The 14,135-nt window shown below is 42.5% G+C and overlaps 1 protein-coding gene across 1 annotated transcript; it reads left to right on the plus strand.

Annotated features, from left to right (window-relative positions):
- The first annotated feature begins 4,245 nt into the window (after positions 1-4,245).
- LOC134295849 (zinc finger protein RFP-like) lies at positions 4,246-13,795 on the plus strand. The gene is made up of 6 exons (XM_062969318.1): positions 4,246-4,650; positions 5,632-5,727; positions 6,103-6,282; positions 7,964-7,986; positions 9,694-9,812; positions 13,089-13,795. Exons 1-6 carry the CDS (start codon positions 4,246-4,248, stop codon positions 13,655-13,657), a joined length of 1,392 nt encoding a protein of 463 aa, XP_062825388.1. The 3' UTR covers positions 13,658-13,795.
- The last annotated feature ends 340 nt before the right edge of the window (positions 13,796-14,135 follow it).

Consider the following 14,135-nt stretch of genomic DNA (forward strand, 5'->3'; position numbering starts at 1 on the left):
TTCAACAGGGACAAATGCAAGATACTTCACTTTGGCAGAAAAAATGGAAATCAAAGATACAGAATGGGGGACGCCTGGCTTGACAGCAGTGTGTGCGAAAAAGACCTTGGAGTCCTCGTGGACAACAAGTTAAACATGAGCCAACAATGTGATGCGGCTGCTAAAAAAGCCAATGGGATTCTGGCCTGCATCAATAGGGGAATAGCGTCTAGATCCAGGGAAGTCATGCTCCCCCTCTATTCTGCCTTGGTCAGACCACACCTGGAATACTGCGTCCAATTCTGGGCACCACAGTTGAAGGGAGATGTTGACAAGCTGGAAAGCGTCCAGAGGAGGGCGACTAAAATGATTAAGGGTCTGGAGAACAAGCCCTATGAGGAGCGGCTTAAAGAGCTGGGCATGTTTAGCCTGCAGAAGAGAAGGCTGAGAGGAGACATGATAGCCATGTGCAAATACATGAAGGGAAGTCATAGGGAGGAGCGAGCAAGCTTGTTTTCTGCTGCCCTGCAGACTAGGACACGGAACAATGGCTTCAAACTACAGGAAAGGAGATTCCACCTGAACATCAGGAAGAACTTCCTCACTGTGAGGGCTGTTCGACAGTGGAACTCTCTCCTCCGGGCTGTGGTGGAGGCTCCTTCCTTGGAGGCTTTTAAGCAGAGGCTGGATGGCCATCTGTCAGGGGTGCTTTGAATGCAATTTCCTGCTTCTTAGCAGGGGGTTGGACTGGATGGCCCATGAGGTCTCTTCCAACTCTACTATTCTATGATTCTATGATTCTATGTGAGTTCCATATTGATTGGTGACAGCGGTGGGATCACAAAACTCCCCCCCCTGCCCCCGCCTGACTGAGAAGATCTTTGTTACAGTGGGAACAAGAGAAAGGTTCTTGGAACTCCCTCCCCAGAGACGTAGATGGCCCTTGGAATCTCTTCCAATTATGTGAGTCTATGATTCTATCTATGGCATGTGTCTCCATGTGTCACACTTCAGGATCCAAGTAGCAAAACGAAGACCACTCACAAGCAGAACTATTGGAACTGGCTTTAATTGCTTTGACCTCTACAGCAAAAGAAAGACCCTACTAGCGGTTTTCCCAACCATCTCCTAGTTTTAAATCCCTCTCCCCACCCCTCTCTTTACAGTTCTCAGACTTCCCACAAGATTTACCTTGTTTCCCCAAAAATAAGACAGTGTCTTATACAGTAGAGTCTCACTTATCCAAGACTCGCTTATCCAACGTTCTGGATTATTTGTAGTCAATGTTTTCAATATATCGTGATATTTTGGTGCTAAATTCGTAAATACAATAATTACTACATAGCATTACTGCGTATTGAACTACTTTTTCTGTCAAATTTGTTGTATAACATGATGTTTTGGTGCTTAATTTGTAAAATCATAACCTAATTTGGTGTTTAATAGACTTCTCCTTAATCTCTCCTTATTATCCAACATATTCGCTTATCCAACATTCTGCCGGCCCATTTATGTTGAATAAATGAGACTCTACTGTATTAATTTTTGCTCCCAAAGATGTGCTAGGTCTTATTTTCAGGGGATGTCTTATTTTTCCATGAAGAAGAATTCACATTTATTGTGAAACAAAAAATGAACATTTATTATATACTGTACAGGAGTTGTCATCACAAACCAGCATAACCAGACAAACTGTGAATCCTATCAATAATTTCTTGTTACTACCATTATTTCCATGTACATCAATCTATGGTAGGTATATTTACCAATCCTGCATGCTCTGGTGTTCTGTTCAGCAGGCATGCTTCCAAACAAAAACTTTGCTAGGTCTTACTTTCAGGGGAGGCCTTATATTTAGCAATTCAGTAAAACCTCTACTAGGTCTTACTTTCAGGGGATGTCTTGTTTTTGGGGAAACAGGGTAATTGCTCCACAAGCTCTATAACGTGGTCTCTGACGCCATCGACTGGACTCAGAATGTCATGGAGAGAATTTATGTCATGGAGAGAATTTATTCCCAGGTCATCAGAAATTGATTCCTGACACCATGGCCAAATCAGAGGTCTTAAGGAATGGGAGCAATAAGCACACATGCTTTAAAAGCTAAGTCCAGGAGTACACCCAAACTGCAAAGCAATGTTTTCAGGGGGAATATAACCCCATCCAATACAAACTGAATCTCTATGTCCAGGATTACCTCTCTCTTATCTGGATTGCATTCCTCATCCAATCCATTATTGGTGAGAAGCAACAGTTTCTCCAAGGCAGCCTCCTTAGATTGAGGTGGGGGAAAATAGTAATGCTATGTGTCATCTAATATTGATGGCACTGCATCCCAAAACTCTGTACAACCTCTCCCAGGGTTTTGTGTATATATTAAATAAGATTGGAGACAAAACAAAATCCTAAGGAACTTTCTAAGCTAATGGCCAAAACACTAAACAGGAGACTCCTAGGACCACCTTCTAGATCAGTGGTTCCCAAACTTATTTTGCCTGCCGCCCCCTTTCCAGAAAAAATATGAAATATAAAACAATACAATACAAAAACAGTAACATCGGCGGTTATACAGAACAGTTACCTTAACTCTCCCCTAGTCCAATATGCAGGGCTGGATCCAGGGAAGTTATGCTCCCCCTCTATTCTGCCTTGGTCAGACCACACCTGGAATACTGTGTCCAATTTTGGGCACCACAGTTGAAGGGAGAGGTTGACAAGCTGGAAAGCGTCCAGAGGAGGGCGACTAAAATGATTAAGGGTCTGGAGAACAAGCCCTATGAGGAGCGGCTTAAAGAGCTGGGCATGTTTAGCCTGCAGAAGAGAAGGCTGAGAGGAGACATGATAGCCATGTACAAATACGTGAAGGGAAGTCATAGGGAGGAGGGAGCAAGCTTGTTTTCTGCTGCCCTGCAGACTAGGACACGGAACAATGGCTTCAAACTACAGGAAAGAGATTCCACCTGAACATCAGGAAGAACTTCCTCACAGTGAGGGCTGTTCGACAGTGGAACTCTCTCCCCGGGGCCGTGGTGGAGGCTCCTTCTTTGGAGGCTTTTAAGCAGAGGCTGGATGGCCATCTGTCGGGGGTGCTTTGAATGCGATTTCCTGCTTCTTAGCAGGGGGTTGGACTGGATGGCCCATGTGGTCTCTTCCAACTCTACTATTCTATGAGTCTCCACGTGGTTGCTAAAGTTTTCTCTTCCAACCCTATGATTCTATGCTAAGGCTTTTGTCTTGGCTGCACAAGAATACAGAGGGAGCCATGAATAAGATTGGTCTCTAGCAATGCTAAAACCTATTTTATTGTGGAGATCAGGAAAGGTGATAAGCTCCTGTGGTGGACAATTAAATTTTATTGAATCTTTCACAGATATGAGTAAAGATATTATTTAGAGTTCAAAATGAAAACCAGAAAAATCAAGGTTAGAATTGTTAAAGGAAACACTCATTTCAGGTGCTTGAACAAAGGTACTTAAGAACTGTATGGAGGAGGAGGAGGAGGAGGAGGAGGAGGAGGAGGAGGAATAATATGGGGAAACAGGAGGAACTGAGTGCAGAGGAAAGAAGGGAAGGAAATGTATTTATAGCCCACTGAAAAGGTGAAACACTTTGGAAAAATCTCCTGGGATAGTGGACCATGGGGATGGTGTCATTCTGTGCTCTAACTCTTAATGTCTGAAGAGTCAGGAGCTACACAGCCTCTTCTGCTTCTGTCTTCAGAAAAAACGAGAAAGGAGCAGGCAGCTTAAGTCTTGAAGATGTTGTTAGGATATGTCTCCTATAAGCCTCAGCACAGTCAGTGATGAAGCGTGATGGGAGATTCAGTCCAACAAGATCTGTAAAGGCCTCAACTCATCTACCCCTGCACTTGGCCCTTCATGACAAAGGCTAGTTGTGTAAAGAAACTGGAATGCCACTGATTGTGAATGTGCGATTATTGGCCACCTTGTCCAAATGCCTAATCACCATCTCCCAAAGCATTACTGTACTTTATTCTCAGCTCATGAATGGAAAACAGAATGTTAGTGGACAGCAAAAGAGATTTAAAGATGGGCATAAAGCTAAATGTGGAATAAACACCAAGAACTGGGAAACCCTAGCCCTCAAATGTTAAAACTGGAGATCAGCTAACCATGCTGTGGATTTTAAAGAGGCAGGCACAGAGAGTGAAATATCCGGAGTCAGTTTCAGGACAGGAAATGCCCAGTTCATGGAAAGTGAAACTAGCTGTGCTGCTGTCTTGCTGTTTCTTACTAGGACGAAGCCATGGCTGTTGCTCAGGATCTCTGCGCTGAACTGACTTGTCCCATTTGCCTGGACTATTTTGAGGACCCCGTCATCTTGGCCGAATGTGGGCACAATTTCTGCCGGTTCTGCCTGACCCAATACTGTGGAAAAAGAGAGAGAAAAGCTGCCTGTCCCCAGTGCAGAAAATGTTTTCAAATGGAGCGCCTTATTCCAAACCGACAGCTAAGGAACTTGGTGGAGATTGCTAAGAAATCGCAAGAGAGAGGGAAGGGAGAAGGGGATCACCTCTGCAAGAAGCACCAGGAGCCCCTGAAGCTGTTCTGCAAAGAGGATGAAATCCTCATCTGTGTGGTGTGTGACAGAGGCAAGGCCCACAAGGCCCACGAGGTCGTTCCTCTGGAAGAGGCTCCCCACGACTACAAGGTCAGAACAAAGGCACTGAAAAGCCTCATGGCTTTTCCAGGTGTGCATCTACACCAGACATGGGCAAACTTTGGCCCTACAGATGTTTTGGACTTCCACAATTCCTTACAGCAGGTAGGCTGTTAGGAATTATGGGAGTTGAAATCCAAAACCCCCAGAGGGCTGAAGTTTGCCCATGCCTGATCTACACTGTGGATATAATGCATTTTGACCCCACTTGAATTGCCATGGCTCAATACTATGGAATCCTGAGAGCTGTCCTTTGGTGAGGCTCAGCACTCTTTGGCAGAGAAAGTTGAATATCCTGTAGAATTATAATTCTCACGATTCCATAGCATTAAAACATGAGAGTTCAAGTGGGGTCAAACTGCATCAATTAATTTCCTCTTGGCCATGCAAATCATTTTGGACTCCAGAATTGGTTCAAAGCACCACACCTTGCTGGCTTGCATGCTGCACTTCAATATGTTGCTTAATTGTTCTATTGTTTTAAAATTGTCAGCTTTTTAAATGGTTTTTTTTATTTCCCTGTAATTGTTGATATGGGAGAGGGAAGTGTATAAAGATTTCAATAAATAAATAGGTCCATAACTGCGTAAAGTGAAAGGGTCCCAGCCTATTCAACATAATGCTGAAAATCATGTATTTACTGTGGATGGGCAACTTCAGGTGGAGGTTTACCAAAGCTCTTCGAAAAAACATTTCCATCAAATCTGCAAAAGTCAAACCCACAAATATGAAGGGCTGACTGTATATAGAGACCTCAGATTTCTCAGGTCCAGTTTTTGATTGAGTTTTCTCTGTGACATTTTTCCCATTAAATAATAAATAATTCTATTAACTCAGCAGAACCAGGGGAAGGGGGGGGGCAGACAATGTCATAATCTTGGGAGTTTGACAATGTGAGCCTTGCTGCTTTACATCACTGGATTACTCTTGTTGTATTTACCTACCAAACTGAAGTTTCTATTTTGTCCTTAGGAAAAGATTGCAAGTTATCTCATGAGTCTGAAGAAATTGCAAGAGGAAATGGGTGCATTTAACACAGAGACAGAAACAGAAAGCCAGGACCTGCTTGTAAGTGGTCTTAGGAACTGAAACTGATGCTGACCTATACTCTGTAACAAGTGAAGGGTCATGTTCTGAACAAATGCAGTTGGCTCTGGGTTGCATTCCTGAGCTCTCTGGGACTACATCAAAGGGACTCTTACCAGGTGGGAGGTGGAACATGCACTCTTAATGGTGTAATTTTTTTTGGCTATCTCATTCTTGAATAGTAGGCAGAGCAATGAGTCTTTCTTAATTTCTTATCACATTAATTCAGAAACCTATGACATCTGCAGTCTATCCATCTTCTAGGCTACTTCATTGCTGGCACGTCTTCTGTAACTAAGGTGAATTGCACACTAAAGTCGATTGTATTGCGAGTCCTCTGTGGCTGCATTCAAACAGTTGCACCAGTTTTTGGAAGAACAAGAGAAGCTCCTGCTCTCTCAGATGGAAGAGTTGGAAAAGGAGATTGAAAGCAAAAGGGAGGAGCATATGGCCAACCTGTCAGAGGAGCTCTCTGGTCTTGAAAATATCAGGGAGACGGAATTGAAGTGTCTTCAGCCGGCAAGTAAATTTCTGCAGGTAAGAGGAAAGGTGACTTAAAACTTTGTGTGCCTCTGTCATCTATACAAGGTGTGTCACGGATAGGTCTGTTAACGAGATGGAGCACTGAAATGGAATTCCATGATGTATTGTGGACTGAATGATTCATTCGATCTATTTGAGGGGGAAATCCACTTTTTTTTACCCAGAACCAGGATAAAGGAGAATCTTTTGAATTGGGTTTTCCCTATCATTGCTATGGTTGAGTGCACATTTAGCACAAAGATCATCTGGCCATCCCCCTTTTAACCCATTCTGTCCCAAATGACAGGTACTGTGTGGAAACGCATGAGTAAGAAACAGTCTGAAAGGCAACTTTGTTGCCTCAGTCATGGTTATAAAAGTATATCTCTTTGAGAAAGATTAACTCTATTCTTTTTCAGCAAAACATTTTGCTGAAGAGGAATAGAATTACTGTTTTACATATTCCATAATAGGGGTCCTTTTCCCTTCATTGAAGTGTCTGCGTGTTTGCATTTACCTTCCTACTACATTTAATCTTGCATATATTACCATCTGGTTTTACAAATGCATCTCTGAAGAGGTACTTTGACCAAAAAACAATCGAGAAACCTTTCTTGAGTGAAGAAAAAACACAGTTTTATTACAGCTAGGATCAGGAGTCAAGTATGCCTGATAAATTATTCCAGAAGCCTTTGTGACAGAGCTACAGACATTTTATACTTTTTAAAGTTTCGCTTTGCTTAGCTAAGAAACACAGACATGATTGTAACATGGGCAGACCTTTCCATATCTGGGAGACAAATAAATTTGAACATATGACAGATGTCGTACTACCCCCCTGCTAAGCCAGCTCCACTGGCTGCCAATATGCTACCGAGCCCAATTCAAAGTGCTGGTTTTGACCTACAAAGCCCTAAACGGTTCTGGTCCAATTTACCTGTCCGAACGCATCTCCTCCTATGAGCCCACGAGAACCTTAAGATCATCCGGGGAGGCCCTGCTCTCGATCCCACCGGCCTCACAAGCACGGCTGGTGGGGACGAGAGACAGGGCCTTCTCGGTGGTGGCTCCTCGGCTGTGGAACTCCCTCCCCAGTGACATCCGGCAGGCTCCATCCCTTTTGGGGTTCAGGAAGAAGCTGAAGACCTGGCTATGCGCGCAAGCGTTTAATGAATGAACTCAGTTAGCATTGACATGGATCGGATAAAGGTTTTGCACAAGGTCTGATGGATGATTGGTATATATATTTGGTGTTGCATTGTTTTAAATTTTTATATATTGTATTTTACTATGTTATTTAATTATTTTAACTGTTTTATTCTTATTTTATTGTATTATGATGTACTGGTAGTGATCCTACCAGTTGTGTAAGCCGCCCTGAGTCCCCTCGGGGAGAAGGGCGGGGTAGAAATATTCGAAATAAATAAATAAATAAATATATGACATTCTAAACATCATTCCAAACACATTGATAAAACAAAACAAAAAACCCCTTTGCTAATAGCTCCTTTATTTCCATCTCTTTCAGTTTTTGAGTGTTTACAGGTGGAGGGCTCTTACCATATTCCAGTGGTTGCAATTTTGCTTTGTGTTTCATTCCCTGGTGATCAGCTATGCTTGAGCAGTATATCATTATGTTTCATAAACACTGTAACCAAATCAACAACAGAAATTGTCTCTTTTTCTCTCTCCCTAGGATATTAAAAGCACACTGCAGAGGTAAGCAGATCCCATTTGTTACTCTTCATGGGTCACGCTTGTGTCAAGTGATGGGCAGATAACAGGCAAAGAATGCAACAATATTCCCCTGGTGAAATGCTCAAGAGGACCTAATGTTTAGGTGGAATTTCTTTTCCTGTAGTTTGACTCAATTGCTTTGGCTTTTCTTGCCATCAAGGGTCCTAATCTGGGGATGGAGGTGTGCACTGCCGACCAGTTCTGGATGGGGTTACACTCCCCCGAAAGACAGTGTCCACAGCTTGGGAGGGATCCTGGATCCGTCTCTCCAAATGCCAACACAGGTAGATGTGACGTCAGGATTGCTTACTATCCGCTTTGGCTTGTATGCCAGCTGCACCCCTTCTAGATTTAGAGGACATGAAGATGGTAGTGCACATGCTGGTAACCTCAAGGTTGGACTCTTGCAGTGCGCCTTTGGCCTACCTTTGTACCATGTTCGGAAATTCCAGTTGGTTCAAAATACGGCAGCCAGGTTGGTTCATCCAGGCATGAACATATCACACTAATAACAACAACAAAACAACAATAACAACTTTATTCTTATATCTCACCACCATCTCCCTGAAGAGACTCAGGGCGGCTTTCAGATGGCACAAGGTGCCTAAAAACAAACATAAAAGTGAACACAATATAAAATACAATAAAATAAAACACATGCAAGATATAAAACATCAATTCAGACTCAAGCTGCAATCCTCTAACCATGACGGTAAATTTCTGGCAGTATAGTAGGGCTGTAAACGTTGGAATAAAGTAAGTGCCAGCTGCAGTAATGGAGAGAGGGCATGGTATAAAGTGCAAGATCTGCAATTAGTGCATAGGACAACTAGGGGCTAAATGTTCTCAAAGGCTTGATTGAAGAGCCACGTCTTCAAGTCCCTACGAAACAGTGTTTGGGTCCAGGTTACCTACAGTATCACCTTCTCCCTTATAATCTGCCCCAAACATTGAGGCCCTCTGGGAGTGTCTGCTCCTGTCAGTTAGAACTGACTGGCAATTGTCACCAAGAGGATCTTTTCATCAGCCACCCCACGACACTGGAACGACCTGCCAGTGGAGCTTCGACAGCTAAATAAGCTGTCGGAATTTAAGACACAAGTGAAGACTTGTCTCTTCTGGCAGGCCTACCTAGACAGTTTTAATGATGAATTTTAAACTTCAACTCTATGTCTAATTTTTGTTTTGTGTACTTTAATATGCATTGTATGTAAATGTTTTAACATATGTATTTTACAGAGTGTTTTTAAATGATTATTGTGTTTAGATTGTGTGTTTTAACAATGTTGTAACCTGCCTCAAACTATGAGGAGAGGCGGGTAAAATTATTATATAATAATTATTATAAAAATAATACCTAGCTCAAAAAGGTTGGTAGCTCATGTGGTCTCACATCAGGGCAATGATTTTGTTTCTAAGATAAAGCATCTTCTGTACTGCCATATACTCCAGTTCAAAACAGATAATCAGGTTTTTATATGGCAGTGTAGAAGGGCCCTAAGAAGTTATGGTATATTGAATCATCATGCTCAAGATTTCCATAATTCTTGCAGGTGATGGAGTGGAAGTAAAAAAATTCCAAACATAATGACATTACATAAAATATAAGGTTTCACTGGCCATTACTGGAAAGATAACAGAATATAAGTTAGCTGTTCAGAGTGGTGAGTTAACATCCCTTCCTTTAAGATGTGAAGCAAGAAAGGAGTTCAAGAAACCTGATGTTTGTCCTCTTGAGCTGAAGTGGAAGATCTGGGACTATGGAGATATACTTCTGTTTCTGGAAGGTGCCATGAAGCAAGTCAGAGGTAAAGAAAATCCCTTCAAGAATAAGGAACCTGTGGACATTTAAGTGTTTTTTTTAAAGAAATACTTTCATTTCTCTCTGAGGAGGGCTCAGAACGGCAGCATTGTGCCCATGTGTATTCTTATGTGACAGTTTCGACTGCTCCCCTTCCTCTACCTTTACTCCTGTAGAAAGACATGTACAACCTCTGTGCCAATTCCTGATTTTCTGCTTCTAGTTTGCTCCCTATCTCTCACTGTCCTTGTTTCTTCCTTGCTTTTTTCTTTGAGTGCTTAGAATGACTGATCAAATATTTACTCAGAAATCACAGTGATATTACAACTCTTAAACACTGGAAAAACTGGGTTTTTCGGGTTCTCACAGCAACCCAGTGATTCCAGCCATGAAAGTGTGTTTCTACAACAACACATTGTAGAAACTGTTTTGGCTACAGGAGGAGTTAGCTTTGTGGATGGACTAATCAACACAATATATTTGGATAGTTGCATTTGTATTTCTCCAACAGTGTCTTATCTTGAGATCTTTTCATACAGAGTAGACAGCACATTTGAGCTTTAGGATTGCCTGCCCCCTATCTTATGGTGCTAGTTTCAGTGATGCTTGAAAACAGCCTTTTGTTTTCAGATTCCAAGAGCAGCCATAGTTAGGAATGTTGAAAAACTTCACATTAGAATTCACATAAACAAATCTGCATACTTGCAAGGATAGAGCAGTTCGGAGATTTCAGCTAAAACATGCAGATAATCATTATGTTGTTATACCTATGCATTCATTTTGTACACAGGATTTGTTAACACCTAACAATGTGCCCCAGTGGCGAAGTGCGTTAAAGCACTGAGCTGGAGACCGAAAGGTCCCAGGTTCAAACCCCGGAAGCGGCGGGAGCGGCCGCTGTTAGCTACAGCTCCTGCCAACCTAGCAGTTCAAAAACATGCCAATGTGAGTAGATCAATAGGTACCGCTCCGGCGGAAAGGTAACGGCGCTCCATGCAGTCATGCCAGCCACATGACCTTGGAGGTGTCTACGGACAACGCCGGCTCTTCGGCTTAGAAATGGAGATGAGCACCAACCCCCAGAGTCAGACATGACTGGACTTAACGTCAGGGGAAACCTTTACGTTTACCTTAACAATGTGGCATATTACCTTTTTTCCTCTTCCTTCCACAGATGAGCTAATACCTGGATTTAAACTACAGAAAGGTAAAATTTAGAAACATAAATTCTGAGAAAGGAAGAGGGCTTCCCAGAGATTTGCTTTTTGGTTTTTCACTAAAGGTCCCCAGTTCTGCTTGTGTTTCCATTTAGAGTACAGAAAACAAACCATTTCCATCAATAGAGGCATTCTGATGGGATTGCACTTTGACATAGCCAAGACCCAAGGTTTCTTGGATTCCCTGTATTTATTACTAAATGTACATGTCTTGCTTACCTGAAAATGTGCTACTTCAAGTAGTCATCTATGAACTCACACAGCTCCATCTGTCCTCTCCTCACTGTGTCTTGCTCTCCTTTGCTCTTTGGCTGCTGCACTGGCATCTAGGAAATAGGGAATTGGGCAGGAACCATGCTGGTGATGGGTTCAGAAGATGGGAGGTACCATATTGCCTACCCATGACTGGCATGGCTCCTGCTCAAATTCCTCAGTTTCCTGGATTCCAAGGCTGTTCGACAGTGGAACTCTCTCCCCCGGACTGTGGTGGAGGCTCCTTCTTTGGAGGCTTTTAAGCAGAGGCTGGATGGCCATCTGTCGGGGGTGCTTTGAATGCGATTTCCTGCTTCTTAGCGGGGGGTTGGACTGGATGTCCCATGAGGTCTCTTCCAACTCTACTATTCTATGATTCTATGATTCTACACGAAGAGTGGGACTCTGCAAGGTGGGGATGAGCTATTTGGGCTCATAGATGACCAGGCACAAGCCACAGTTATAGGAAAGCAACCTGTTCTTCCCTCTCCTTCAACATCCACTAGTTGAAAAGCACATCTGCAGCCTAACAAAATCCCTGACACAAAAAACACTAGGTTTTGCCTTTGTGTGGAACCCTGTCCTCCCATTCCCCTGACCAATGCAAAATTATGTCACATTTGAAGAAATAAGGGATGAGATAGTGATGAAGCAGCTTTTCCCTCATGCATTTCTTGTATGTGCAAAGAGCACAAGCACCACAGGTATAGAGGTAAAAGGGAGAAATGAGGAATGCAGTTCCTATCTCTTACAAAAGCACTGGAGAACTATGTTGTGGGCTCATGCCAAACCTACTGTTATATTTCCAAACATCTTTATTTATTCAAATATTTCTATCCCAACCTATTTTTTTGAGATACGGTATCACACATCCAACCATCTCAGGATATGATGCAAGCAATAAAAGTCATTATTTTATGCATCTTTTAGATTTAGATTTATAAAACAAATTAGAAAAAATAATTTAGATTTATGGAGTAATTTATAAACAATTGAACACTGGTTGAGGTCCTGCATGGGACACATGGAAGCCTAAATATCCCAAAGGCATCGCATTTCACTAGACATTAGAAGCTAAGCATCAAGCCAGCAATGAATCTCATGAGAAGGGACTGGAAGAACTACCTCTGCAGAGCAAGGGGTAAAGGGGGCACTGCCCTTAGAAAGACAAAACTATCTGCTCCCACATTAAAGCATTCCTGTGGGAGGCTGGAAGAGTACCAGCCATTTGATGACAAACAGCTGGGTAGTTGAGATGATTGTGGGATTCTTAAACATTGTTCATGTTTCATTAACCTCTAGACCAGAACTTTAAAAGTTAAAGGCATCTTGACTAGGGACACTTCAATGAAGTATCTCTCAGTCAAATAACTGACAAGCTAAGAATGGGTGGGAAGAAGAAAAAGTCAAGAAAGGGGAAAAACTGAGCACGGTGTACAGCAAGTTTATGGTGCCCGGTTGGATGGAGGAAAGTTGTGCCATAGCTTTTGTCTAATGAGTGAAACAGAAGTGCGCTCAAAGGGGATTGCCAGTCTGGGCCCGTCCACACTGCACAGTTTTAGTGCTATGGTTCTGCTTTTACTGCTGTGGCAACATTCTGCAGAATTTTGGAATTTGCCTTTGAAATAGAGGTATTTTGAAGAATCAGTCGGAGAGCTTCCAAAAACTGCATGTATGGAATAAGCAAGTCTGGGTCCCATTTGGGAGCAAAGCGGGACATAAATCAAAGACAGTTAACTGCAATGCATAAAGGTCCTATTGATTAGAGAATAGGACTAATGGATGTGTATAAAGTGCTTTAGTAATTCACCTAGCTTGTGATTCTCTTTTATCTTTTCCTCCTCTTCTCTCCTCATTCCCAACAGCAAATGTAACTCTGGATCCAGACACAGCTAATGACCACCTTATCCTGTCTGAGGATCATAAAAGTGTAACATATGGAAACACATCTCAAAACCTACCGGACAATCCGAAGAGGTTCAAGAAAACTTATTCTGTCCTGGGATGTGATGGATTTACATCAGGCAGACATTTCTGGGAAATCTGTGTGGGAGAGGAGGATGAGTGGCTGGCAGGGGTTGCCAGAAAGTCTATGGAGAGAAAGGTCAGCATTGTCTGGGGGCCTGAGGGGGGAATCTGGGCTATAGGGAAGTGTAATGGTGCATACAGAGTTGCTAACAGTCCTCATCACTTGACCCTTCCTCTGAACAGTGAGCTCAAAAGAATCCGAGTGTCTCTGAACTATGCTGGAGGTCAAGTGGCCTTTTATGATGCTGATACAGGAGCCCATCTCTATTCATTCTCTGGAGCCTCATTCACAGGAGAGACACTCCTTCCTTTTTTTAATGTGTACAAAAAAGGCTGTGTGAGCATTTCTCCTTAATGTAGGTAAACAAGTTGTCCACAAATCCTGCAAGATTACGAAATGGATTAATGCTTTGGATTTATCTCCTGTAAAGTGCAGAAGGAGTGCTTTAGTGCAGTGGTTCCCAAACTGTGTTCTGTGGAATCCTAGGATGCCGCAAAAGCATAATAAGGCCTCCACAAAAAAATCTTAAAAATCAAGTTTAGAAAATATTTTAAAATAAAACTACAAGCAACTAACTATTTGATTCTAATGAAAAGGAAAGGAAAGCACAGATAATATCCAAAGAGTTTTCGAAGGCTTTCATGGCCGGGATCACAGGATTGTTGTGTGTTTTCTGGGCAGTATGGCCATGTTCCAGAATCCACATCTATGGCAGGCATCCTCAGAGGTTGTGAGGTATATATAGATCTGGGCGAAACGTCAGGAGAGAATACTTCTAGAACATGGCCATACTGCCCAGAAAACACACAACAACCCAATATCCAAAGACCTT

Source organism: Anolis carolinensis, chromosome 2 (genome assembly GCF_035594765.1).
Source record: "Anolis carolinensis isolate JA03-04 chromosome 2, rAnoCar3.1.pri, whole genome shotgun sequence".
Taxonomy (NCBI): Eukaryota; Metazoa; Chordata; class Lepidosauria; order Squamata; family Dactyloidae; genus Anolis; species Anolis carolinensis.

Bases quoted from the DNA above. Each gene is read 5' to 3' on its own strand.
- LOC134295849 (XM_062969318.1), top strand. From the start codon at position 4,246: ATGGCTGTTGCTCAGGATCTCTGCGCTGAACTGACTTGTCCCATTTGC. The intron at 4,651-5,631 runs GTCAGAACAAAG...TTTTGTCCTTAG, and splicing joins AGGCTCCCCACGACTACAAG to GAAAAGATTGCAAGTTATCT. The intron at 5,728-6,102 runs GTAAGTGGTCTT...GCATTCAAACAG, and splicing joins CAGAAAGCCAGGACCTGCTT to TTGCACCAGTTTTTGGAAGA.